Source organism: Dipteris shenzhenensis, chromosome 23, assembly GCF_047967505.1.
Source record: "Dipteris shenzhenensis isolate YYH24624 ecotype China chromosome 23, Dip_SZ_1.0, whole genome shotgun sequence".
Taxonomy (NCBI): Eukaryota; Viridiplantae; Streptophyta; class Polypodiopsida; order Gleicheniales; family Dipteridaceae; genus Dipteris; species Dipteris shenzhenensis.
In genome coordinates, this window is record NC_141618.1 from 5714623 (window position 1) to 5739163 (window position 24541).

The window sequence follows — 24541 nt, forward strand, 5'->3', positions numbered from 1 at the left end:
AAGATCTTGCTTGGCTGAGCTCAAAAAAAGGAGCTTTCTTCTCATGTTGTCCAACACGGGAGCAAACTGCTGCGTGGAAGAAATATCCAAGCCGACCTGGCAGCCCAAATACCTGACTAGCACACCCCTCTGAACCTGTTGTGCCATCAAGCCCACTCCAAAGAAAATTTGTGATCGGTCTCTTGAGCTAAGTGATGCAGTCCCTAGAATGGCACCAGCATGAACAAACAAACCAGGCCATGGCCAAGAGGACCTGGTTGACCACCACAACTCCAGAGGCAAGATCCAGCTTGGCTGAGCTCCAAAAAAGGAGCTTTCTGCTCATGCTGTCTAACACAGGAGCAAACTACTGCGTGGAAGAAATATCCAAGCCGACCTGGCAACCCAAATACTTGACTGGCATACCCCTCTGAACCCAAGTGAATCCTATGTCAAGCCCCCAAACTGGAGTGTCCTCATCACTGATCCAAAAGCCATATTTGCGTCCCCGCCGCCAAGCAAAATAAATCCAATGCTGTCCTGAAAGAAGTGAGCGTCTCTGGTGTGGCATCCAAGTAAACTGCTGTGTCATCTGCCAACTCACTGTCAAGTAGCTCCTTTTCTCTTCTGATGGGAAGTCTCAGCCCAAAGATGTTAGCTTGAGATCTAACATAGATACTCATAGCTTCAGCCACGAACAAAAAAAGAAAAGGAGCAAGGGGGCATCCCTGACAGACTGATCTGGAAATCTGAAATCTCTGACCCCTTACCCCACCAATAACTACCTGGCTGTGGGCTGATCTGTACAAAGAGGAAACACCTCTGATCCAAGCATCAGTAAAGCCAAAACGTAGAAGGGTGCCCTCTAGAAAACCCCAATTTACTCTGTCATAAGCTTTCTCAAAATCCAAGAGTAGAATGGCTAGATTCTAGCCGCTTTGCATGGCCCACTGTGAAGCTTCCCAAAAAGAGAAAATGTTATAAAAAATGCTTCTGCCATGCACAAATCCCGTCTGAGTGTCATGAATAAGATATGGGAGAAGGGGCTGCAATCGGAGGCTGATTGCTTTGGCCAAAATCTTGTAACATGTCCCCAAAAGTGTGATAGGACTCCACTGGGACACTAAATTTCTGCAACTTCCTTTTGGGATAAGGTGGATGAGACCCTCTGTGAGTGACCCGGGCATCTCGCAAGAGTCCCAAATGCCCTGCAGGGCTGAAGTGATGTAGTCTCCAATCCTATCCCAAAATGCAATGAAAAAAGAAGGGGTGAGGCCATCTGAACCTGGGCACTTGTCCTTGTGAAGGCATGAAAGTGCAGTCTTGACCTCTGTGTTTGTGAAAGGTGCATCAAGCAAAACATGCATATCCTGTTTCACCAACAAAGGGATGCTCTGCCAAATAACCTGTCTAGCATCCTCTCTATCCTGTGTGTCAAGATCTGCAGTAAGAAGGGTGGCATAAAAATCTGAAGCTATGCGCATGACATCATCTGGATTTGTTTGTAAAACCCCATGTGAGTCAATAAGCTAGGATACACTCTCTCTACTATGTCTAGGGCCAAGAGTAGAGAAAAAGTGTTTATTGACTCTACCACCCATTTGAATTTAGGACTCCCGTGCATGAAAGGCATACTCTGCTCTCTGATCAAGTAATATTTGTTGATGAGCCCTTGCTGCAGCAAGGCGCTCTTGAATCCAACAAAGGGATGCTCTGCCAAATAACCTGTCTAGCATCCTCTCTATCCCGTGTGTCAAGATCTGCAGTAAGAAGGGTGGCATAAAAATCTGAAGCTATGCGCATGACATCATCTGGATTTGTTTGTAAAACCCCATGTGAGTCAATAAGCTAGGATACACTCTCTCTACTATGTCTAGGGCCAAGAGTAGAGAAAAAGTGTTTATTGACTCTACCACCCATTTGAATTTAGGACTCCCGTGCATGAAAGGCATACTCTGCTCTCTGATCAAGTAATATTTGTCGATGAGCCCTTGCTGCACCAAGGCGCTCCTGAATCCAATTATTTGAAGGCCGTTTCTGCTCTTCCTCTACAAAGCTGCCAACTGCTAGTGAACACCAATCTCACGTCTGAGAATATCTCGTCTCCTGGTACAAGCAACTGAGTGGTAGAAGTCGCTAATACCAGAAAGGGCAGCAGCTACATGTGATGGATATGGCTGCCCACCTTGGACATGAGAAACCCATATCTGCAGGGCTACCTCTGTCTACAAGGCATCTGGAATCCTGATGTTGGCAAACCGGCCTCTCAAGTGAGGCTCTGAGATAGCCAGCACAACAGGAAAGTGGTATGAAGTGGAAACCCGAGTAGCAATGCATACCGATCCACCTTTGTCTAGTGACCAATCATCTACATAGAATCCGTCAATGCATACCGATCCACCTTTGTCTAGTGACCAATCATCTGGAATCCTGATGTTGGCAAACCGGCCTCTCAAGTGAGGCTCTGAGATAGCCAGCACAACAGGAAAGTGGTATGAAGTGGAAACCCGAGTAGCAATGCATACCGATCCACCTTTGTCTAGTGACCAATCATCTACATAGAATCCGTCAATGCGTGCATGAATAGGCATATGTTGTCTCCTGTTCGACCAAGAGAACAAGAGGGACTGTGGCTGAATAAGAAAGGCATCGTCCAACCAAGTATCTCTGCCACAATAGTGAGAAAGGAAGGCATCCCAAGCTGCTCTCTCCAAAGAGTGAAGTCCTCCTTCTCTACTCCCTTTTTTGTCTGATGGTAACTCAACCATGTTAAAGTCATCTCCAATCACCCATGAATCCGCAATGGGGGCCCAGGAGAGTAAATCCTTCCACATAATGACACGTTCCCCTCTAATGTTGGAGGTATACAGGTTAAGGAAACCAACCTTACGCCCTCCAATCAAGAGAATAATCCATTGGGCTAGAGGGAATAATGACTTCGTGTCCAACAACTAAGGGGAGAACCGACTGCAAAACTGAAATAGAAGTGTCCCCTAGTGCCCAAGGCAGACGACCAAGATGTATGGCCAGAAAGCAACTTGCTTGACTTGGCACAATCTCTAGAATCCAGTTTGTGCTTCTGAATAAATAAGATATCAATGGAACCCCCAGTAACACCTAGATGAGGCTGATCTCGGATCAGCTGTCTGCGGCGGCAATGTGGGACGCCACCTAGGATCAGCTGTTTGCGGCGGTGATGTGCGGCGGCTATTAATCCTCATCGATGGGAGGATGTAGAGTGGAACACCTTACCCGACCTAGTGGCGGAAACAAATCCCTCAACAAGGGAAGAGCTCTTGCTCGAGGAGCGAGGAATAGAACCAAGTGGCGGAAAATCAACAGGGGAAAGAACCCTGCCACTTGACGAAGAAGCCTTGTCAACAGGAAACCCAATCACTGGCTCACCAAAAGCAGAGGGCACAAACTCCTCCTCTGGAAAATCTGAAGCATCTGAGCTGCCAGAGCTGAAAATGAGTTCCTGTGAATTAGGCCAGATACCAGAGTGCGAAGGATCGCTTTTGAGGGAAGAGGATCAATAGTGTAAACCATCCCCTTTCCCCTATCCAAGGGAGGAAGTGAGGATTGCTCTTGATCCTGTGTCTGCACAGCCGCGGAGACCTCTACTACCTCGAGGAGAGTGTTTGGCACCGCTGGTTCTAGGGGCGAAGCTGCAACCGGGGAGGAGGTCGAAGCTGAAGCGTCTCGGATTGTGTGAGGTGAGACTGGAGGGATAGCCCGAGGTGAAGCAGAGTCAACGAGTGTATCCTCGTGAACTAAAGGAGGAATCTGCACACGAACCGGAACCCACTGGTATGCATTGGGTGCCCCTGCAGGTCGTGAGGCACCTGAGGTAGAAGGTGACGGTATCCAAGGAGCGCTCAATGGAGGAGCACTCTGGCGAGTAGGACCTATACCACCATCCTGAGGAGGACCGCCATGTGGGGGTCGAGGAGCAGGTGCTGGACTTGTACCACCCCCCTGTCGAGGCCGAGGAGCAGGTGCTGGACCTGTACCACCCCCTGTTGAGGCCGTGGGGTTGTAGCTGTACCAAAGGGCTTCTTGGGCCTTTTATTATTCCTGGGACAATCCTTGGCAAAGTGTCCAATAGTCCTGCATTTCCAGCACTGGTCCTGCCTGCCTGTAATCTCTACTCTCTGGCGAAAAAAGGAACCATCCGGGCGCTGGATCATAACATGGTCCATCGTGAGGTTCGGATCCTTACAGAGGACCCTAACTCTAGGTACCCCATCAGCCTTGGTTGCCTCTGCTGCAGTCAATGGCAACCTAGGGAGGGGTGGGATCTGAGCAACCGCGCCGAAATGCTCCCCAATAACAGAAAGAAGTCGATGGTAAACCTGGGGAAGCCCAAGAAATTTGATGAAGAGCGAAAAGATTTCCTTATTTGCCTCCAATGGGTCGAAACTAATATCAAAGGCGTCAAAGAAGATCTTCCTGTGTCCCAAGTGTAAAAATGCAGCTTTGAGCACTGTGCTCGTAGCCTCTGGAGTGTCAAATACAACTTGGAAAAACCTTGTCCCAGAAGACGAACATCTAACAATCGTGGAGTGAGGTCTTGGGGGAGAGCCGCAAGCATCCAGTCTCTGCCTGTAATCTCTACTCTCTGGCGAAAAAAGGAACCATTCGGTCGTTGGATCATAACATGGTCCATCGTGAGGTTCGGATCCTTGCAGAGGACCCTAACTCTAAGTACCCCATCAGCCTTGGTTGCCTCTGTTGTAGTCAATGGCAACCCAGGGAGGGGTCGGATCTCAGCAACCGCACCGAAATGCTCCCCAATAAGAGAAAGAAGTCGATGGTAAACCTGGGGAAGCGCGGGAAATCTAATGAAGAGCAAAAAGATTTCCTTATTTGCCTCCAGTGGGTCGAAACCAATATCAAAGGCATCAAAGAAGATCTTCCTGTGTCCCAGGTGTAAAAACGCAGCTTTAAGCACTATGCTCGCAGCCTCTGGAGTGTCAAATACAACTCGGAAAAACCTTGTCCTAGAAGACGAACATCTAACAATCGTGGAGTGAGGTCTTGGGGGAGAGCCGCAAGCATCCAGTCTCTGTCTGTAATCTCTACTCTCTGGCGAAAAAAGGAACCATTCGGTCGTTGGATCATAACATGGTCCATCGTGAGGTTCGGATCCTTGCAGAGGACCCTAACTCTAGGTACCCCATCAGCCTTGGTTGCCTCTGTTGTAGTCAATGGCAACCCAGGGAGGGGTGGGATCTCAACAACCGCGCCGAAATGCTCCCCAATAAGAGAAAGAAGTCGATGGTAAACCTGGGGAAGCCCGAGAAATCTAATGAAGAGCAAAAAGATTTCCTTATTTGCCTCTAGTGGGTCGAAACCAATATCAAAGGCATCAAAGAAGATCTTCCTGTGTCCTAGGTGTAAAAACGCAGCTTTAAGCACTGTGCTCGCAGCCTTTGGAGTGTCAAAAGTCCACTAGTGGTAATTGTTTCTTTTTGGGTAAAGCTTGCATTTCTTGGCTGAGCAATAAGCAATCTATAGTGGCTACTTCCTCATGTGAAGCTGAGTACAGGATAGCTTTCACATCGACCGTTGAATGTGTTTGGCTGTGACGTTTATTCGCTGATCTTCGTCTCTTATTAGAAGGTCCTTCTCCAATTCTCATTGACAGTCAGAGTGCTATAGTAGTGGCAAAGAATCCTACAGTTGCATGCATGGGAGATTAGTACGATCTATGTGTCAACACATGACAATGTTGCAGACATCTTCACCAAAGCACTTCCACATGAGAAGTTTGAGGCATTTCGCAGTGCCCTAAACTTATCTCCTTTTGGTGATTGATCACTACCTTGTACACCACATTGGCACTACAGGGGCGTGTTAGAATCATTATTATATTCTAGGCAGTGGCCAATGTAATGTAATAAGTGGGTTAGGGGCACTTTTCCATCTTAGAGGTTTTTTCCCTTGACCACAGTCTAATCCCTAATTACGGTTAGTGATTAGATAGAGTTTTGTCACTAAGACAAAACCCCTCATCTCTTCTTTGTACTTCACTTCATTTCAGTCCACTATTGAGTGACCTACGTTCAACTCACTTTTGTTCACTCTTGCTCTCATTATTTCTCACAAAGTCTTGAGAGTCTCGTTTGCTGCGAGTAATTTTTACTGACTTAGTGGCTTGTGTGGGGAAGTCCTCGTTGTTGGTCACCAAATGCAAACAAATCTTCTTGAGCTGCAGGCGAAGGAGATTTGGTCTTACTTTTCTTGGGAGCTTTGGTAGGAGTTGGAGAAGGAGAGGAATTCAAAGGGTTGGACTCTTCTCTGGGTTGCTTGATTTTGAGCTTGAGTGGTTTGCAACAAGAGAGACCCGACAAAATAGCATTTTGTTATAAAATTTTGATAAAATGATGGAATAAATAAAGTCAATCTAAATCCTGGAGCATAAAATCCTCTTTTAATCATGGGTCCACAAGCGGCCTAAGAAGTTTCCATGTCTAAACTAACTTCTAAGGACAATATAAAATTTGAAGCACAAAGTCATCTTCAATGCCAACAACATAAAAAAAATCTGCCCTAAAACAATAGTTTACCAAAGAAAATTCACTAAATAAAACCCCAAATATGCTTGAAAACCACAAGTTTTCCTAAAACTCATGAATAAAGTAGAAAAATTCAACCAAGGGTAACAAAACTGAAGGATCTTATCAAATCCGACCCCAAGGATCGGATTTGTGTGTAACAACACATTACCTCTCATGCTTATCCGATCCCCAGGATCAAATTCGCAAGCAATTCATGCTCGGATGAGCATGCAAATCATGGTAGATCTTCCCAGGGATCAAGATCAAAACGTTTGTGGTGCTAGAAAATACCAAAGGGGCCTAAAGGGAACATGCTAGTTTGCTAATTTGATATGCGGGATTGGATTAACATGTGATCCATGCTAATTCGATTCCGAGGACCGGATTAGCATCACAAAACATGCTATTCCGATCTTGGGGATCAAATTAGCACGTACATTGTAGCCTTACTCAAGGTTTTACGCTAATCCGCCGATCCGTGGGATTGGATTAGTGTGCTTCTTCATGCTAATCTGATCTTGGGGATCCGGATCCTGGTGGTGACCCTTGGTATGGCCAGAGGGGCTCTATGGCATATCCTCGACTCCCATAGCTATTAAGGTTCTTCTTTCCCCACCTGACAAGCAACATGTACAGCAAGCAGTTCCGTCCCTCCAAGACAAGGCGCTTGTGGGCAAAATTGTGGGCCTCAAGCCTACACGGAGATAGGTCCGAGAGTGGATTCAGGCGAGCTTGACATAGAGCGCGACCACATCCAGGAGGTGACCATCTATGAAAGAGGTGTTTTCCTCATCCAGTTGGGCTCCCTTTGACACTGCCTCGATACTCGTGGAGTAGAGCCCCATCCTCCTTGGCTTGCATCTTGTTTACCTCTTTCCTTGGTATCATGGGTTTACAGTGAAGGACATGGAAAGGACACACCATGTTCCACGTTTTTCGGTTACGCTCCGCTTTGTAGGGCTCCCCAAGGAGTATCGAGCCATCCTCCCCTCCATTGGTAAGGCATTTCACGTTGTGCTCGAGTCCCTGTCAGAGTCGGCTGCCTCAATTCTAGCAGATGATGGAGTTACCAGGATCAGACTGGTGGTTGAGAGCCCAGAGTCCCTCCTAGAGTTGATCCTTCTCAAGACCCTTGAAGGGGGCACACTTCGCCAGTGTTTGGAGATTTCCGGGCTACTAGGACTGTGTCTTCGGTGCAATTAGATGGATCACCTCGCTAGAGATTGCCCTCGTGGTGGCCTCCCCCGGTCGTCTCTCCCCCCTACCCCGCGAGTAGGCAGAGCCAGTAGACCAAAGTCATGCGTCCCCTTAGACTGGAACAACAGGAGTCTCAGACCCCCTGGGTGACCCCTTTAAAAGGGAACTGAACCCAGGTTCAAAAGAAAAAGAAACCAAGTAAACAGGCTCACAAGCGCCGCAGGCAGAAGGCCAAACGCAGAGAAAGAGACATGGTTGCCCGCAAGGCACCTGAGGAGGGGATCCACCTCCCTTAGCAGTAGGGGCCACCGCCGAGCCAGATGTTCCTCACGTGGCAGAGGTTCAGCATCCACATCCACCCTTGCATCAAAAGCAAACCCCAGGATCTCTTGATGTGGCGATGGCGTACGATAGTCAGACAGCGGTTGAGGAGGAGCGGATCCAGAGCCCCGGCGAGCCTAATCAGCAGGAGCAGCCCCCCTCGCCCCCCCCCCCCCCCCCTACAGATTCCTCCCCCCTTTCCCCTCCACTCTTCCCTCCCCCCCCCCCCCTTGGGTTCCCCCCGCCCCCCCTGCTGTGATCACTCTCATCACCCACCCCCTTCCCTCCGCCCCCCCACCTCCTCCCGCCCCCACTGGCCCCCTCTCCACCTCCGCAGCAGGTTCCTCAACCTTCCCCCCCTCCCAGGCTTCGACACCTCTGCCAGCAGGAAAGGGTAAGATGACGTCCCCTTTTGCTGCCTCACCGCAGCATCAAGCCCACCCAGAGAGGGAGCCAAAGGGACAAGGCTCATCCTCTAGGTCAGCCGCCCCCCACCTCCAGCTTGGGCGCCTCTTATCGCAGGACTTTTGGAGGTTGGGACCCTGGAACTACTTAGAGATCCCGGACTCCTATCCTTTACTGCTGGAGGTAATGTTTATGATCATGCAGCCACGGAAGCGGGGTTTAATCAATGCAGTGGGCTCTCAGACACACCCTGTTTGGAGTTTCCAGTTCGCCTCCACAGGGCTGGAGAAGTGGACCCCAGAGGTGTTTAATGCTATTATGGGAGACCAGATTGCACGCATGATGGACAAGTGGATGGGAGCATAGGGACTGGATCTTTGGTACGCCCATGGTGCGGAGGTGAATTTCCAGCTCAGCTTCAAGCGAGAGGAGCCGATGTGTGGTTTGGTGGTAGGAGTTATCACCGCTTGAGGCAACTGTGGATCATGCATACTAATGGCCCCTCCAGAAGTGTGCGGAGCGGTTCAGGATGGAAGTCTCCTTCATGATCAAGTGGGCATGGAAGATCGGCATTGGGCCGGTATCCGCCCTAGTACGTCGTTGCACAGACACGAACTATTCTCCCTCCAAACCCCTGGCAAAGTCACTTAAGTCAGTCTTTCTGGAACAGGCACCCACTCACAAGAGAGCCTTGTTCTGTGCACCCCATTCTCATGAGCTGGACCATTGTGAGTTGGAACGTGCACAAGCTCCACGACCATGCTCGTATTCAGCCGCAAGACCTGATACTCTTGCAGGAGTTGCAAAGGGCAGTGGTAGGGCGGACAGTGGACATTCCTTTGATCCAGGAGCATATGTTCTCAGCATCAGACATCAAACGGGGCCACCACCTCCTCCCAGGGTAGGACGAATTGGAGGGGTCTACATCTTGGTCTCACGGACTTTGGCTCAAGAGGTCTACGATTCTGAACGTGTATGCCCCAGCGTGCAGACAGCACCGTCCGACCTTTTGGAGGAGGATGATAGACGATCTTCCGGATGTAGACTCTTGTATTGTTGGAGGGTACAACAACCTGGAGTTTGGGGAAGACAAGCAGGGCAGCCTCATTCTTTGAGATGCTAGCAGCAGAGCGTAGCACCTGGGAGCAGGTCATTTTCATGATTAGTGGCAGAGCCCCGTGGGGCGAGAGCTAGATTTCAGCATGATACCTGGCAGCCTCCTATTCTCTTTCGGTCAGAGGAGACACGATGGACTGCTTGAGAGACTAGACCATTTCTACGTTGGGGACACGGCGCTGCATAGAGGCAACTCTACCAAGATTCTGGCAAATACCACAATGTCAGACCACTCTCCCGTAGGACTTCACTTAGAGTAGCCCTGCCGAGGTCTCCCTCAGAAAGGGGTCCGCATTCCAGAGGACCTTTTGCAGGACTTGGAGATCCAGTAGGCCATGGCAAGGATTTGGGAGCAGTCAGAGATGACACCGGGGGAGGGCTGGGCTTCTTGGGTGGTTGATGCGATCTAGAGGAGCAGTGAGGAGCTACATGCTCATGCCCTTAGGCGGAGGAGGATGCTTCAGGATTGTGAGAGGGCGTTGAGGAGGGACCTTGCCTCCATAGAGCGGCTCAAGGAGTAGGACTCTGATTCTCAGTGGCTTAGGGAGAGACTTGAGAGCGCTCGCTTTGGGACACGGAGATTCGGCGGGCTGAGTTCTCTTATCACTCTTCCCGGGCCCGGTGGGTATTGCAGGGGGACAGGATGACGAAGTAGTTCTTTCAGACCATTGGGCCCTGTTCGGCAAGCACACAGATGCAGTGCCTCCGGGATTCACAGGGCATCATGCACACTGACCTTTAGGAGATATTAAACGTGACCACAGCTTTTTATAGCGAGCTTTTTCAGACTCAAAGGATGACTCCAGCTGGTCTTGTAGCCCGAGAGGTAGTTCGGGATCACGTTCCGACAATAGTCTCGCAAGATTTATGTAGCAGGCTAGAGGAGCCTTTCACGGATGGGGAGCTTTGGGAAGCCCTCAAGGCTGTCCTGACCCAGAAGTGTCCTGGGTGGCAAGGATGGCTTGACTCAGGCCTTCTTCTAGAACTTTTGGGAGATTATCTCCACCCCTTTCTGACTAGCATGCCAAGAGATTTTTGACACGGGCTCCTTCACTCAGTCTTTGAGCAGGGGGTGGATTTGTTTGATCCCAAAAGGGGAAGATAGCTCATACATCCGACAGTGGAGACCGATCGCTCTGCTTGACACCGCATACAAGATCCTCGCCAAGGTCTTGAGCTTGCGGTTACAGCCTCATCTTACGGACATCATCCATGACACACAGACGGGGTTTGTCTAGCAGGGCAGCATCTTGGACAACATCTTCACTTTTTGGGAGGCAGTGGATTGGTCCAGGGAGGAGTCACAGCCGTTGGTCGTCCTTCTCTTGGACTTTGAGAAGGCCTATGATAGGGTGGAGTGGTCCCTCCTGGAGGGCACCATGTAGGGATTGGGTTTCTCCAACATATGGGTTAGAGGAGATTCATCGCTCTATGCGGGGAACTCTAGCTAGATGCTTATCGGAGGACAGACGGGTGAGGCCTTTCCTCTCTCGCGTTCGGTCCGCCATTGCTGCCCACTCCCTCCCTTCCTCTTCTTGTTCGTGGTGGAGGGTTTGGGCTACTACTTGAGATCACAAGTGGCGGGCCTCACAAGGTTGAGGCTCCGAATCCGACAAGAGGAGGAACTGCTGGACACGACCTTGTATGTTGATGGCACCACAGCGAGCTTCGAGAGAGTCAAGGGAGCCCTGGCTATCTAGTATGAGGCCTCGGGCACGCGGATCAACTAGACAAAGTCTATAGGTTTCTTCACAGGCCATGAGGAGACACTGGAGATCCGTGAGTGGGGGAGTGATTTTGGATTTAGATGGATACCGTGGGGCCAGACAACGAGATACCTTGGTTGCTAGGTTGGTATTGATATTACAGTAGAGTAGCAGATCACCCCGGTCCTTGAGAGCGTTCGGCGCAAGCTTCTCTACTGGAGCTTCGACCAAGCTCTCGCTAGCAGGTCGTGCCTTAGTGGCAAACCAGGTCCTTCTCGCCACGGCCTGGTATATCACCTCCTGCTGGTGCTTTCACAGAGGATGCATTGGGTAGCTTCGACGGTTGGTTCAGAACTTCCTTTGGGTAGGATCGGATGTCACGTGGAACACTAGAGCCCGGGTCGCTTGGCAGGCCACATGCACTGGAAGGCTTGGGTATCATAGATACCGAGATGCATAGCAAAGCCCTTCTGGGCAAGTTGGTTGTTCGCGGCCTCACTCCAGGTGTATAGCCTTGGAAGCTCCTCTTATAGAGAGGGCTTCTCAGAAACACCCGACGCACCGGAGGACAGTGACAACCTTCTCACAGGTGGATCTTCTCAGAGGCTCCCCTTACAGGCAAGGGTTTCCCTTTGATACGGAGCCTTCACAGGGTTTGGCAGAGACTTGCAGGGAGTCTCATCCGTGCTCCACCCAGATGGAGAGAGGAGTTTGAGCGTCAGCCCCTTATGTGGCACCGAGAGATCCGAGATCAGGAGGGGCGTATCTTGGATAGCGTACGCACATCGGTTGGGCACAGTGGGATAGTGGCTCGACCGAGTCTTTTGGCAGATAGAGTAGATTGCCCATGGAGTCAGAGGCGAGGCAAGGTGCCGTCGTGCATCTGCGAGGAGCAGGGCAGCGGATGAGAGAGATCAACCTAGCCATCCCTGAGTCCTAATGAGAGGGACTCCACGCTTGGAGGGACAGCACTTGACTGGGGCAGTTTTCTCGGACTGGTGTCCCTTTGAGGATGATGATGCAACGAGGTAGCACGCACCTCGGCTTCTACTGTGTAGGCTCTGGAGGCCTACTTCACCCGCTTATTGAGAAGGACCCGGAGATGGATGGGAGTCTTGATGCGATTCAGTGGCAGATGATCAGAGTGGTGGGACGTTTGGGCAAGGAGTCCTGTCGAAACGCGACGAAATGTTTCATCACGAAACATTTCGAAACAGGACGAAGCGCTCTAATGAAACGGTGTTTCGCCCAAATCCTGAAATGTTTCTTAAAATAAAATTTTGCCATTTTTGCAATGATTTAATGTTCACATATCTAAATTCTAGAATACATATGCTTTTCAATCCTTAAAGATTGATTTATTTGAAGTTGAAACTTGCGAATCAAGATTGAAAGCTTGAAATAAATTTGAAGAATGCATTGGTGTTTTATATATCCTTTTTGGATTTCTTGACTTATATTTCTCTTTGTTAACTCTAAACTTGAGTATAACATATGTTAGTAGCCAATAGCCTTGAATATATATATTATCACTTCGAAACCTATTTGTTTCGTCTGACAACACGAAATTAAATGAAACAAAACCTGTCGAAACGGCGAAACAGCGAAACAGACGAAACGTTTCTTGTGACTATGATTGACCCTCCCAGTATTTCAGAGTAGGATGCCCCCAGATGGCGCCTCTCGCTTTGGGAGGGTAGACCCTTGAGGAAGGTCTAGTAAGATCCGGGAGAGTGGTTCTGGCCCTCCAGGGCGGCCTTGCCAAGGAGATGGATGAGATGTCCTTTTTCTCCTATACCACACGGATTAGCAGGAGGCTTCAAATGGATCTTTGAGGTGGACCCCCTCGAGAGGCATTGGGTGACCCAAAGAGTGCCCCAGGATGTCCGTTCTCAGTTTTGGTCACGGTTATGGTCCAGTTTGTTGCTGAGAAAGATATCCTACTTCTTCTGGCTGGCCACCCACAAAGGCTTGCCCATCGGACCATGGTTGGAGCAAATGCGAGTGGAGGGGCAGTGCCATTGTTGCTCTGGTGGTTTCCTAGAGACGATTCCACACTGCCTTTGGAGCTGTCGCAGAGCAGCGAGGATTTGGATGGGAGCTTTGAGGATCATGACCCGCATGCAGAGTCTTTAGAGGGACTACACCTGGGGGATGGTGGCCTAGTTGACAGAGGGAGGACACGCGTTCCAGATCGATGAGATCTCCCCAGTCTGCCGGATACAAGGTCAGAGCATACAACGGATTGAGCTGCATGAGGCAATCCCTCTTGATAGCCTAGCTCCCCTCTGTCGTCCGAAGGACAGCATTGCCAATATCACTGCGTGGAACATTTGGGTGGCTCGTTGCAATCTCATGATGGGTGAGCATCAGGTTCTACCCGTGGCTACCATGGTCGCCATCTGGTAGGATATCATCTATACTCTATGCTCCACCTAGGAGCGTGGGACTCGAGGCTCTAAAGTGACTATTGAGCGGCAGGACACGCGTTCCAGATCGATGAGATCTCCCCAGTCTGCCGGATACAGGGTCAGAGCATACAGCGGATTGAGCTGCATGAGGCAGTCCCTCCTGATAGCCTAGCTTCCCTCTATCGTCCGGAGGACAGCGTTGCCAATATCACTGCGTGGAACATTTGGGTGGCTCGTTGTAGTCTCGTGATGGGTGAGCATCATGTTCTACCCACGGCTACCATGGTCGCCATGTGGTAGGATATCATCTATACTCTACGCTCCACCTAGGAGCATGGGACTCCAGGCTCTAAAGTGACTATTGAGCGGCGTGCTGGTCGTGGATGATGTTGGTCGACTATGAGATGAGGTCACAACCACAAACTCAAGACCTTAGTATCTTGTACGCGGTCTCCATTGCCGAATGTTTGACTATCTACCGCTTTCGCGATCAAACAAATCCACCCCCTGCTCAGGGACTGAGGAAGGGAGCCCGTGTCAAAGATCTCCTGGCATAGGCTGAGCAGAAAGGGTTGGCAACGATCTCCTAGAAGTTACAAAAGAAGGCCGGAGTCAAACCATCTTCACCAGGACACTTCTGGGTCAGAAGGGCCTTGAGGGCTTCCCAAATTTCATAATCCGTGAAAGACTCCTCCTGGCTCCTGCACAACTCCCTCGAGACTATTGTCGAAACATGGTCCCAAACTAACTCACGCGCCACAAGGCAAGCTGGAGACACCCTCTTTGCTTGAAAGAGCTGGTTGTAGAAATCCGCGGGCAGCTCTAAAATCTCCTATGGATCAATGTACAAGGTGCCTTGTGGATCCTGTTATCGCTATAGCTGTGCGCCTGTCGATCGAGGCCTAGTGTTCCAAAAATTTGTTTCGTCATCCTACCCCTTGCTGAACCCAGAGGGCCCGGGTGGAGTGGTTGGAAAACTCAACCCGCCGAACCTCCATGTCATAAAGGGGTCGTGCCCTTTCCTACTGGCAGGGGGGCCGAGAAAGGTCTAATAGGGGGTGGGAGGGAGGGGAGGCTGAAGCTATGGAGGGGGAGGGTTGGGCAAAGGGCGCGGAGGAGAAGGGGAGGGGAGTGGGGCGGGTGGTGAGGATGACCATAGCAAGAGTTGCGAGGGGGGGAGGAGAGGGGGAGCTTAGGAGGAGCAGGAAGCAATGGAGAGGGAGAGGGGGAGGGGGACGAGAGGGAATAGGGGTAGTCACAGGCTCGCCCCATTGATCAAGCACACCACTTTGCTTTAATTCTTTTTCTTTTTGCCCACTTGGGTTCACTCTCCCTTTAAAGGTGTCACTCAGGGGGTCAAGGACTCTTGTTGCTCCTTTCTGAGGGGGTGTTGGGCCATGGCCTGTTGAATCCGCGTGTCCTACAAGGGTGGGAGAGGAGGAGTCCGTCCCTGACCTTGAAGGCATTGGCTTGGTAAATGGGAGATCTCCACACTCTGACAAAGTGTACCCCTCTCGAGGGTCTTGAGGAGGATCAACTCCGGGAAGGACTCTGGACTCTCAACCACCAATCTAATCTTGGGCTCTGTCATTCGCTACCATTGAAGCTACGAAGCCTCGCGAAGCTGAACATCTCTGGAATCGGGGAACATGATGTGTCGTGTCCATGTCGTCCTCCACTGTGAAGCCATGGTACTAGGGAAAAAGATACACCAAATGCAGGCCAAGGAGGAAGGGGCTTTGCTCATAAGTGTCAAGGCGGTATCAGGGGAGCTCAGTTATCATAGACCAAGTTTTGCCAAAACAAAGACTTACTAAATATCCTGGGAATCTGCAGGTTGTTAGAGCTAGGAGGAGGGAGATTAGGTTTTGGGGAACAATGAACAATGAGGGATTAGGGTTTAGGCTTTGGTTTTTATAGTCTAAGATAATCAAATCAACCTATATTATTGAAATTATCGTTTTGAACAATGAACAATGAGGGATTAGGGTTTAGGATTTGGATTTTATAGTCTAAGATAATCATATCAACCTATATTATTTAAATTGTCTTAAGTAATTAAGTAAAAACCATTTGTTATTATTGGCTCCTTATAGATAGCTTTTTCATGTCCAAGGTTTACATTCTAGAGAAGTAATTTTAATATGTATTTTTCAAAATATGGACCTCAAAACCAATTTTTTCATTATTTTAGTCCTTTTTGGGCTCCATTTTTAGGATTGATTGAGGGTGTCCATTAAATAAATGACATTTGTCTATATACAATGCCAGGATTTTGTTTAGGCATTTCCTTATTGTGACCATGATCTTCAAGATGTCTGTTCCAGTCTCAACCTATGGTCCAAGAAGTGCATCTTCCTCTAAATCATCTCAAACTACAAGCTTCATCAGCCCTCATGAACAATTCCTCTGATGAAGTTAGGATACCACAAGGACTATGCATTGTATTTTTTAAAATTATGTAGATTTTGACATATTTAAAAATGTATCAAAATTTTACTTTTTAAAAAGGAATATTCCATTTAGTTCTTGTTTGTGCGCAATGTTACCAACTTTATACGCAATAGTGTTTGTGGCGATGCATGAATTACTCTATCACATTGTATGGGAGTGGCTATACAGTCCTAAGCATGCTGCAAATCATACAAAAGCTTCCTTAACCACATTGTATGGGAGTGGCTACATTGTGGCCTGTGTTTTGTGGGCTGTATTCGGCTTGATTGGATGAAAGAGAAACTCTAGTCTGCTTCTTGGTGAGCCATGATATGCAATAAGTGCCAAAAAAGAAACTACACCCATACCTAGATCTGCAGTTGTCTATTTTCCTTGCACAATCAGAATCTGCAAACCCATGAAGCTCCACAGATTGTGCCTGGCATTATGCAAACCAAAGGATCAAGTGCCACACATATTTGAGAACTCTCTTGGCTGCATTCCAATGTGTAACAATGGGACAATGCATGAATTGAGAAAGTGTCCCTATGGCAAATGCAATGCCGGGCCTCATAGAGCATAAATAAATGAGACTTCCCACCGACTGCCTGTAAAGGGTGTCGTCAATCTTTTTTGCATCATTATTTTTTCTATGTTTGAGCTTCTTCTCCATTGGAGTGGACACCGGTTTGCTATTCTCCATTTTGAATTTATACAAGATACTCAAGGCATACTTGGATTGAGAAATGGAGACTCGGTCTTGATTTTGCTAAAACTCCATTCCCAAACAATAATGTACCAGACCAAGATCACTCATCTCAAACTGAAATTAGAGCATTTGTTTTTACAATTGAAAAATATCATCCACATACAAAATGAGGATGATCAAAATGCCTTGTTCTTGTAGAACATATGAATTTGGATCAGTGGGAGTATGGCTAGATTTGAAAAAGTGTGTATCTTTTGATACCAAGTACATGGGGCTTGCTTTAGACCGTACAAGGGCTTGAGCTTGCATACTTTGTTGTCTTGTCCGTCAACAAGACGAGGTGGCTGCTTCACATAGACCTCTTCTTCAAAGTCTCCAAAGCACTCTTCACATCCATTTGGTACACTGACCATCCATCAATTGCAGCAAGAGAAACAACTCAACATATTGTGGTCATTTAGTGATGGGAGCAAATCCCACTTTAGTGATGGGAGCACACAAAGCCCTTGTTAGTGGGCTCTTGGCTTGGTTTGGTCATTTTTTAATTACATGTTCAGTGATTCCTCTTCTTTGGAAATCACATCTCTACTAACAATGCCAAGCTATTACCCACAAAAATGCATTATGTAGCTTATCATCAAGATTTTTACGGTATTATTTGTGAACCAAAGCATATGCGAGAGAACCAAAAATTCTAATATGACTCACCCCAAGCTTCCTCCGATGAATTGCTTTTACGGAGTGTTGAGCATCTATTTTGAATATAGGTGGCTGTAGTTACAGCTTCCTCCTAGAGTAGTTTGGACAACTTCTTGTATGTAAGCATGAAATTAGTTATCTCCATCAAAGATAGTTGTTTCCTCTTTGCTACCCCATTTTGTTGAGGGGTGTTGGAACTGTATGTTGATGGAAAATACTATTGACTTTCAAGTATTGCATAAAGGCATTTGACATGTATTCTCCTATGCTATCTGTGTATAGTGTCTAGATTTTACAGCCAGCTTGGTTTCCTATGAAGTTTTTGTATTCCAAGAAGAAATGGAATACTCCAGATTTATTTTGCATAAAAAACACACATGCAAATCTGGAATAATCACCAATGAATGTCACGAAATATCTTTTCCCATTGTGCGTGGTGACATTCATTGGTCCAGACACTTTTGAATGTACAAGTGCAAGCCTTTCCTACAGAGTAGCAACTTGGATTGCCACCCATCGAGGGTGGCCGATGCAGGGCGAGGGGCTAAGGCGGCAAGTGGAGGCCACGCATAAACATGTAGGATGTTCCATAGGAGGTCTCTGTCGAGGATGAGGAGTGGCCGCACTAGAAGATTTCTTGGGCCTCTTCTTCTTCTTTGGGTAATCTCTAGCAAAATGCCCAAAGGTCCTACAAATCCGGCATTGATCCTGTCTGCACGCTATCTCATCTCCCTGTCGAAATAAAGAACCGTATTGGCACTGGAGTATAATATGGTCATTTGAATTGTTAGGATAAGAAAGAATGGCCCTAACTCTGGGGCCCCATCAAATTTGATTACCTCTAGTGCGGAAGAGGGCAGACCAAGGTGGGGGAGGGATCTCCGTGACTAGCCCAAATGATCCTCCAATCATGGCAAGAAGACCACGGTAAACTTGAGGAAGAACAGGGAATCTAATGAAGAGTGAGGTAACCCGTTAGTGCTCCTTTCTCGTCAAAACCCAAGGTGAATTGAGTGAGAAGATTCCTTTTGGAACCAAGTGCCATGGACTCGAGTATCATGGTACTCGTGGCACCTCGGAAATAAAAAACCACCTAGAAGAAACTTGTCCCAAAAAGCAAAATTCTCAAAGGCATGGGGCGAGACCCTTATTAAGAGCAAGCATTTAGTCCCTAACCTGAGACTTGGAAGGGTGGGACCCATGGACGCATGCCAAGAGAGTGGTGGAGCTTTCAAACTCCACATCCTTTTGAGAAGATGATAGTTCTTACGGTTGGTGCAAGTAGTCGAGGATTGCCTGAATGGGGATCCGGTTGACAATAAGAGAGTGGGATGTCGCGACTCAAATGCAATATAGATCTGTTTGTTTGCTGAAGTAGGGAGAGGGGGGAGAAGAAGCGGATAGGGAAGAAGGTAGATGTTATGCTCAAGCTGAGATAACATGACCTCGAAAGGGTCGGTGGACATTTTCCTTTAGAGGACCAACTTGTGTATTATATTTTATTGCATTTTAAATATACAGTTAAAGGAATCAATGTCAAGGTCTTTGGTGTAGGTGATATGGCATAGACTAGACGAATCTAAGGTCAAGGACCTAGGTGCACCTAACCGTGTGAATTGCCAAGGGAAAAATGGAATTAATGGTTATCCCAAGAGAGGGGTAAAAGGGGTACATGATAAGGGCTTAAAAAAGATTACGCATGGCATCTAGATTCGTCTAGGGAGATGAGGGTTCTGCAAAGGCTTGCTGAAACGAATTCACGTGAGATCTATTGTGCTTGCTTTTGACAAAGATAGGTTGGGCGGAAAATTATGATGCCATCACCCGTGATTGCCTAGTTTTGTGTCTATACATATCATTTGATATCAGAGCAGGAGGTCGAGGGAGTTGTGTTGGGCTTTCCTTGGTCTGTTGTGCGGCTGTAGATCGTTAGCAAATTTGTGTGAGCTGGTGGTCTAGTATGAAGAAATGCACACAGAGGTCTCAGTGGTTCTTTACGTGTCACGGGTTTTGGATTTCTGTGTGAGTGTTAGCGTTACATGGGGAAATTTAAAAGAAGATGTTTCAAATGTGCTATAGTTCAATCATAAGGGATCGGAGTCAAAGACAACGGCTGTATGTCGCGTGGGCTTTGTGACCGAAATCTAACAAGTTGTGGACGATTTGAAGGCGTGGAAGGCAAGGTCACATGAGTTCACGACTGTATGCAGAGGGCTACTGGGTGTGTTACTTGGAGGTCTTGGTTATTGGTGAGTGCTACGCAGATAGCAGGCAACAACTTTTGAAGGTTTAGTCACAGGTATTGTGAACGCACGCAGGAATCATAGGTTGACTGGAGAAAGCCGTGCAGTATAGAGCTCATTTACTTTGATGATGATACAACTGGTGGCTGCAAGTAACTAGAGGATTGTACAAGGTTTACGTAGGGGTTTACGTGTGTTGCCTTGTGCACAGTTGGCTGGACCGGGACCATAACTGGTTTTTGGAGAGGCACTGTTTGGTCGAAGTGATTTGTTTTGTTGGTGCGTGAGCTCATGGAAGGGGTAGAGAATTTTTCATTGCAGTCCCGCATATTGACTGGTCACAAGGCCTTTGCTCTATATATACAATAAGCTAAGTTGGGAGACAGGCTGCAGATTTCAATTCTGCACAGATTGAGCGAAAAGTGACTAGGGAGCTTTCTTTCCTTATTTAAAATTTCAGTTTGTTTGTGTAGGTAATGTCCCTAGCATAGGGAGAGAATATTAGCTTTGGTTGTGAATATCGGGATTATTCCTGGATAGTAAAGGAGTCTTGGAGTTCGTATATTTGCTTCAAACTTTAGTTGGAGACAATTTTTGAGAGAGAAAAAAAAAATAAACAAGGCAGGGTTAAATATTTTATATCTACGACTTATGGATAAAGGCAAAGCTATAGCAATGGAGGTTGAAGAAGATGCCTCAAGGGTAGATCCCGTAGAATCAGGAGTCCGGCTGACCCCGCAGGTGACGCACCCATCGCCCATACGCTGCCTGGTAGGATTGCCTTATTAGAGGATGACTTACAATAGATTCTAGCTCAGTAACTGCAAGTAAATGTAGGGCAATCCGAGCTTAGAAAAATGGTTCACAGTATGACTACTAGACCATCCCGTGAGGAAAAAGGAAAAGCTCCAATGGAACTTGAAACCAATGTCCATATAGGGGAGCCTAGGAGGGCTAAGGTACCTAATATTGCCAATTATAGGCCAGAAAAACATTTCGGTCGGATGTCTTTCCGCAAATTTGATGTCATAGAAACATGGTTGCACAAATGGGAAGAAGCTTTCACCATTTGTCAAATCAGGAATGACATGAACATATTTAATGAGGTAGCGGCGGATAGATGGTGGATAAAAGAGTAGAGGGATGGAGTGGCATCCACCTCTTGGGAGGGGTTCAAGATAGAATTTAGAAAACACTTCTTGTCTCTTGATGAAGCATACGAATCTTGGGATAAGTATAGAAACCTTCGTCAGGGAAATTTATCAGTGGCTGAATACACTAATAGATTCAAAGAATGTGTAATGAAGGTTAATGAACCTCTTCCTGAGTCGGTATAGGTAAAGGATTTTATTTTCGAACTGAATTATATGATTAAGATGGAAGTTCAGGCAAAGTATGCGAACACTTTAGATGAAGCAATTGCCATAGCCTTGAACTATGAGGATGGCAAACGAAACAGACCAAGTGGGTTTGTGCAGGTTGGGACTCGGTATGAGTACCCAAAGAAAAGTGGGTTTAAGAAGAAATGGGTTAGTAAACGGAGTATCTCACATCCTAGTGGCTAAGCCAACCAGGTGAAGCCCGTTGAGACTCCTTCTAAGCCAAGTACTACCATTGGGGTGAAAAGAAAAGTAACTCAAATGGCCGCCCGGGCTTGGTCAAAATCTTCTTTGATCCCATAGCACAAAGAGAAGGCGAGAAGAGAAGGCCTGTGTTTTGGATGCCTTCAGTCTCATCAGTGGAACAAGGATCATCGGATGGTTGAGATGGTGATCTTAGAGTGCAAGTTGCGACGTGAAGATGGAGGGAAGGCCCAGAGCAAAACAGATGCAGATTCAGCTAGCGAGATCTTCTCAGAGGTCAGTACCCATTTGGTTATGCGTGTCTGTTGCTAAGTTAGTAAACAGTGCACCTGATAATATCCTAACAAAGTCCGCAGGAACGGGGTATACGGAGTTAATTAAGATGAAGGGAAAATGGCCAATCATGAAGTCGTTGTGTTGTTTGGGTCAGCATCAACGCACAATGTAATTAACTCCAAGCTCGTAAAGAGGTTGAAATTAAAGACTAGTCCATCTGAGTATGCATGTACAGTCATGATGGCAGATGGAAGTTCAACTGAAGTATGGGGCCGAAGGGTCACCTAATTGGAACTTCGAATTCAGGGCTATGCGGAGAAGCTGGATTTCAAAATGACTAGGCTTGCTCACGCAGATATAGCCCTGGGTAAGGCGTGGCATTCTAAGAAGATTCCAACCATAGATTCGAAAAAGCAATTTATCAATTCAAGATGAACGATGTGCTGTATGTCTAGTGAGGTGAAAAGGATTTGCCTCAGGGACCGTTAAGTTTCCGAAATGGAATTTCAAAAAATGTAAGAAGAGTTTTTGTTTGTTTATACAGCATCGGTAGAGTTAATTGATGGTCCATCCGCTAGCATTGATGTTACCTAAGATGGGGAGATGGCCAAGTTGGCTGATCAGATCGTAGAGGAGTTCTCTGACTGTTTTAGGGAAGAATTGCCTTATGGTTTACCCCTAGAGCGGAATGTACAGCATAAGATTGAACTTTTTTCAGGGGTAGAACTTGTAAATAGGCCTTCCTAAAGTTTTAGTGAAGAAGCTGAGGTGCGAAGGCAATTGGAGGAATACCTCAAGCTGGGGTAGATTCAACCAAGTTTCTCACCTTTTGGTTCACCAGTGATATTGAAGAAAAAGAAAGACAATACTTTCTATCTCTGTATAGATGACAAAGCACTAAATAATATCACTCTTAAGCATAGGTATCTGGTGACTCAAATTGACGACTTACTAGATGCATTACATGGAGCCATAATTTTGAGTAAGATAGTTCTTAAGTACTTGAGGAAAGCCAATCTATATGTAAATAAAAAGCAAACTGTGTTATGCATGGTAAGACTTGATTATTTAGGATCCATTATTACTCTTGAGGGGGTGGAAATGGACCCAAAGAAAGTGGCTACGATACTAACTTGGCCTATCCCTCAGAGTTTGACCTCTTTGTGATCATTTTGGGATTTGTTTCATTTTATCGAAGGCATATCAAAGGATATTCCGAGATAGTATTGCGATTGACTGATCTAACCTCATATAAAGTACCTTTTATATGGGGACAGAAGCAACAAGAAAGTTTTAATGCCATAAAACAAGATGTGGTCTCAGGACCGGTGTTAAAATAATTGATCCCCAGAAACCATTTTTCATAGAAACCGAAGCAAGTTGCATTGCGGTAGGATTAGTTCTCCTACAAGAGGGAAGGGCTGTAGCCTTTGAAAGCAAGAAGCTTTGTCCCTCTCAAACGAGATTTCTTTCGACAAAAAATGAAAAAACATATTCATGAATATGTCACATGGAAATACCACTAGGTAGGTGGGAGCATTCCATAGACTTTATAGTTGGTCTGCCTATGACACAAGGTGAATATGATTCTATCCTTGTAGTGGTCGATCGTCTTGCCAAGATGGCTCACTTCATTCCGACTAGGGAGTCTGTTAGTGCCTGCAAGTGGCGGATTTTTCTATTAAACATATATTTTGTCTGCATGGATTACCCAGATCTATAGTGTCAAACAAGTACGTTAAATTTTCCAATCATTTTTTGAATGAGTAGAGGGGATCATCCAGAAACGGATGGCCAGACGGAAATAGTCAACTAGACTTTAAAGGATATGCTTAGAGCACATGTTTCATTGAGGCAACATATGTGGGACAAGTGGTTGCCATTACTGGAATTTGCCTACCATGATATAAAATATTCCTCTACAGGAATGAGTCCATTCGAGCTGAACTATGGTTATAGACCAGCAAATCCAACTATGGTTGGGATACCTCAGAAAGTGCCTCGTGCTGCGAACTATGTGGTTCAGATGTGGAAGATGCTAGCATCTCCGAGAGCTAACATTCATCAAGCTATGGATAGAGCTAAGGCATATGCGGATGAAAATAGATTTGTTAGAGAATTTAAGGAGAGAAAGTTTTCCTCGGAATTTCTTCATTTTCTAAGTCTTTGACTGCAAGAGAGTGTGCTAAGTTGTCACCCCGATATTGTGGGCCGTGGTTATTTCTTAAAAGAATAGGCAAGGTAGCCTATGCGTTGGAATGACCACATGGTTGTAAGGTGGACTCAGTGTTTCATGTTTCGTGTTTAAAGAAGTTTTTGCACCTAAGTGACTCACTAATCGAGGGTGTTGTCTTGTTTCAGGAGATAGAGGAAATCCTGGACCGAGGAACAATGCAAGTACGCAATCCAAAGATACCCACGGTGTTGGTTGCATGGCATGGTCTACCTCTATTTGAGGCTACCTGGGAATCCGTGCACCAGATGCGGAGAGCTTTCCTAGGTTTCATCATTGAGGACGCTGATGCTTGAAGAGGGAAGGAATGTTATGCTCAAGCTGAGCTAACATGACCTCGGAAGGGTCCATGGACATTTTCCTTTAGAGGACCAAGTTGTGTATTATATTTTATTGCACTTTAAATATACGGTTAAAGGAATCAATGTAAGGTCTTCGGTGTGGGTGACATGGCATAGACTAGATGAATCAAAGGTCGAGGACCTAGGTGCACCTGAATGTGTGAATTGCCAAGGGGAAAATCGAATTAATGGTTATCCCAAGAGAGGGGTAAAAGGGGTGCATGCTAGGGCCTTCAAAAGAACACATGGCATCTAGATTCGTCTAGGAAGATGAGGGCTCTTTAAAGGCTTGCTGAAACGAATTCACGTGGGATCTATTGTGCTTG

At 47.0% G+C, this 24541-nt stretch overlaps 1 protein-coding gene across 2 annotated transcripts in view; it reads left to right on the forward strand.

The window, feature by feature from the left end:
• Positions 1 to 24541, forward strand: part of LOC147886910 (single-stranded DNA endonuclease family protein) — an 85871-nt gene that overhangs the window by 58220 nt on the left and 3110 nt on the right. The window contains exon 14 of one of the 2 annotated variants that reach the window (XM_087394628.1): positions 24003 to 24199. The exons of the other annotated variant lie outside the window; for it this stretch is intronic. Coding sequence (XP_087250754.1) covers positions 24003 to 24009 — 7 coding nt within the window. The 3' untranslated portion in view covers positions 24010 to 24199. Of the gene's footprint in view, positions 1 to 24002; positions 24200 to 24541 lie in introns of those variants that run through there. 2 annotated transcript variants of the gene reach the window in all.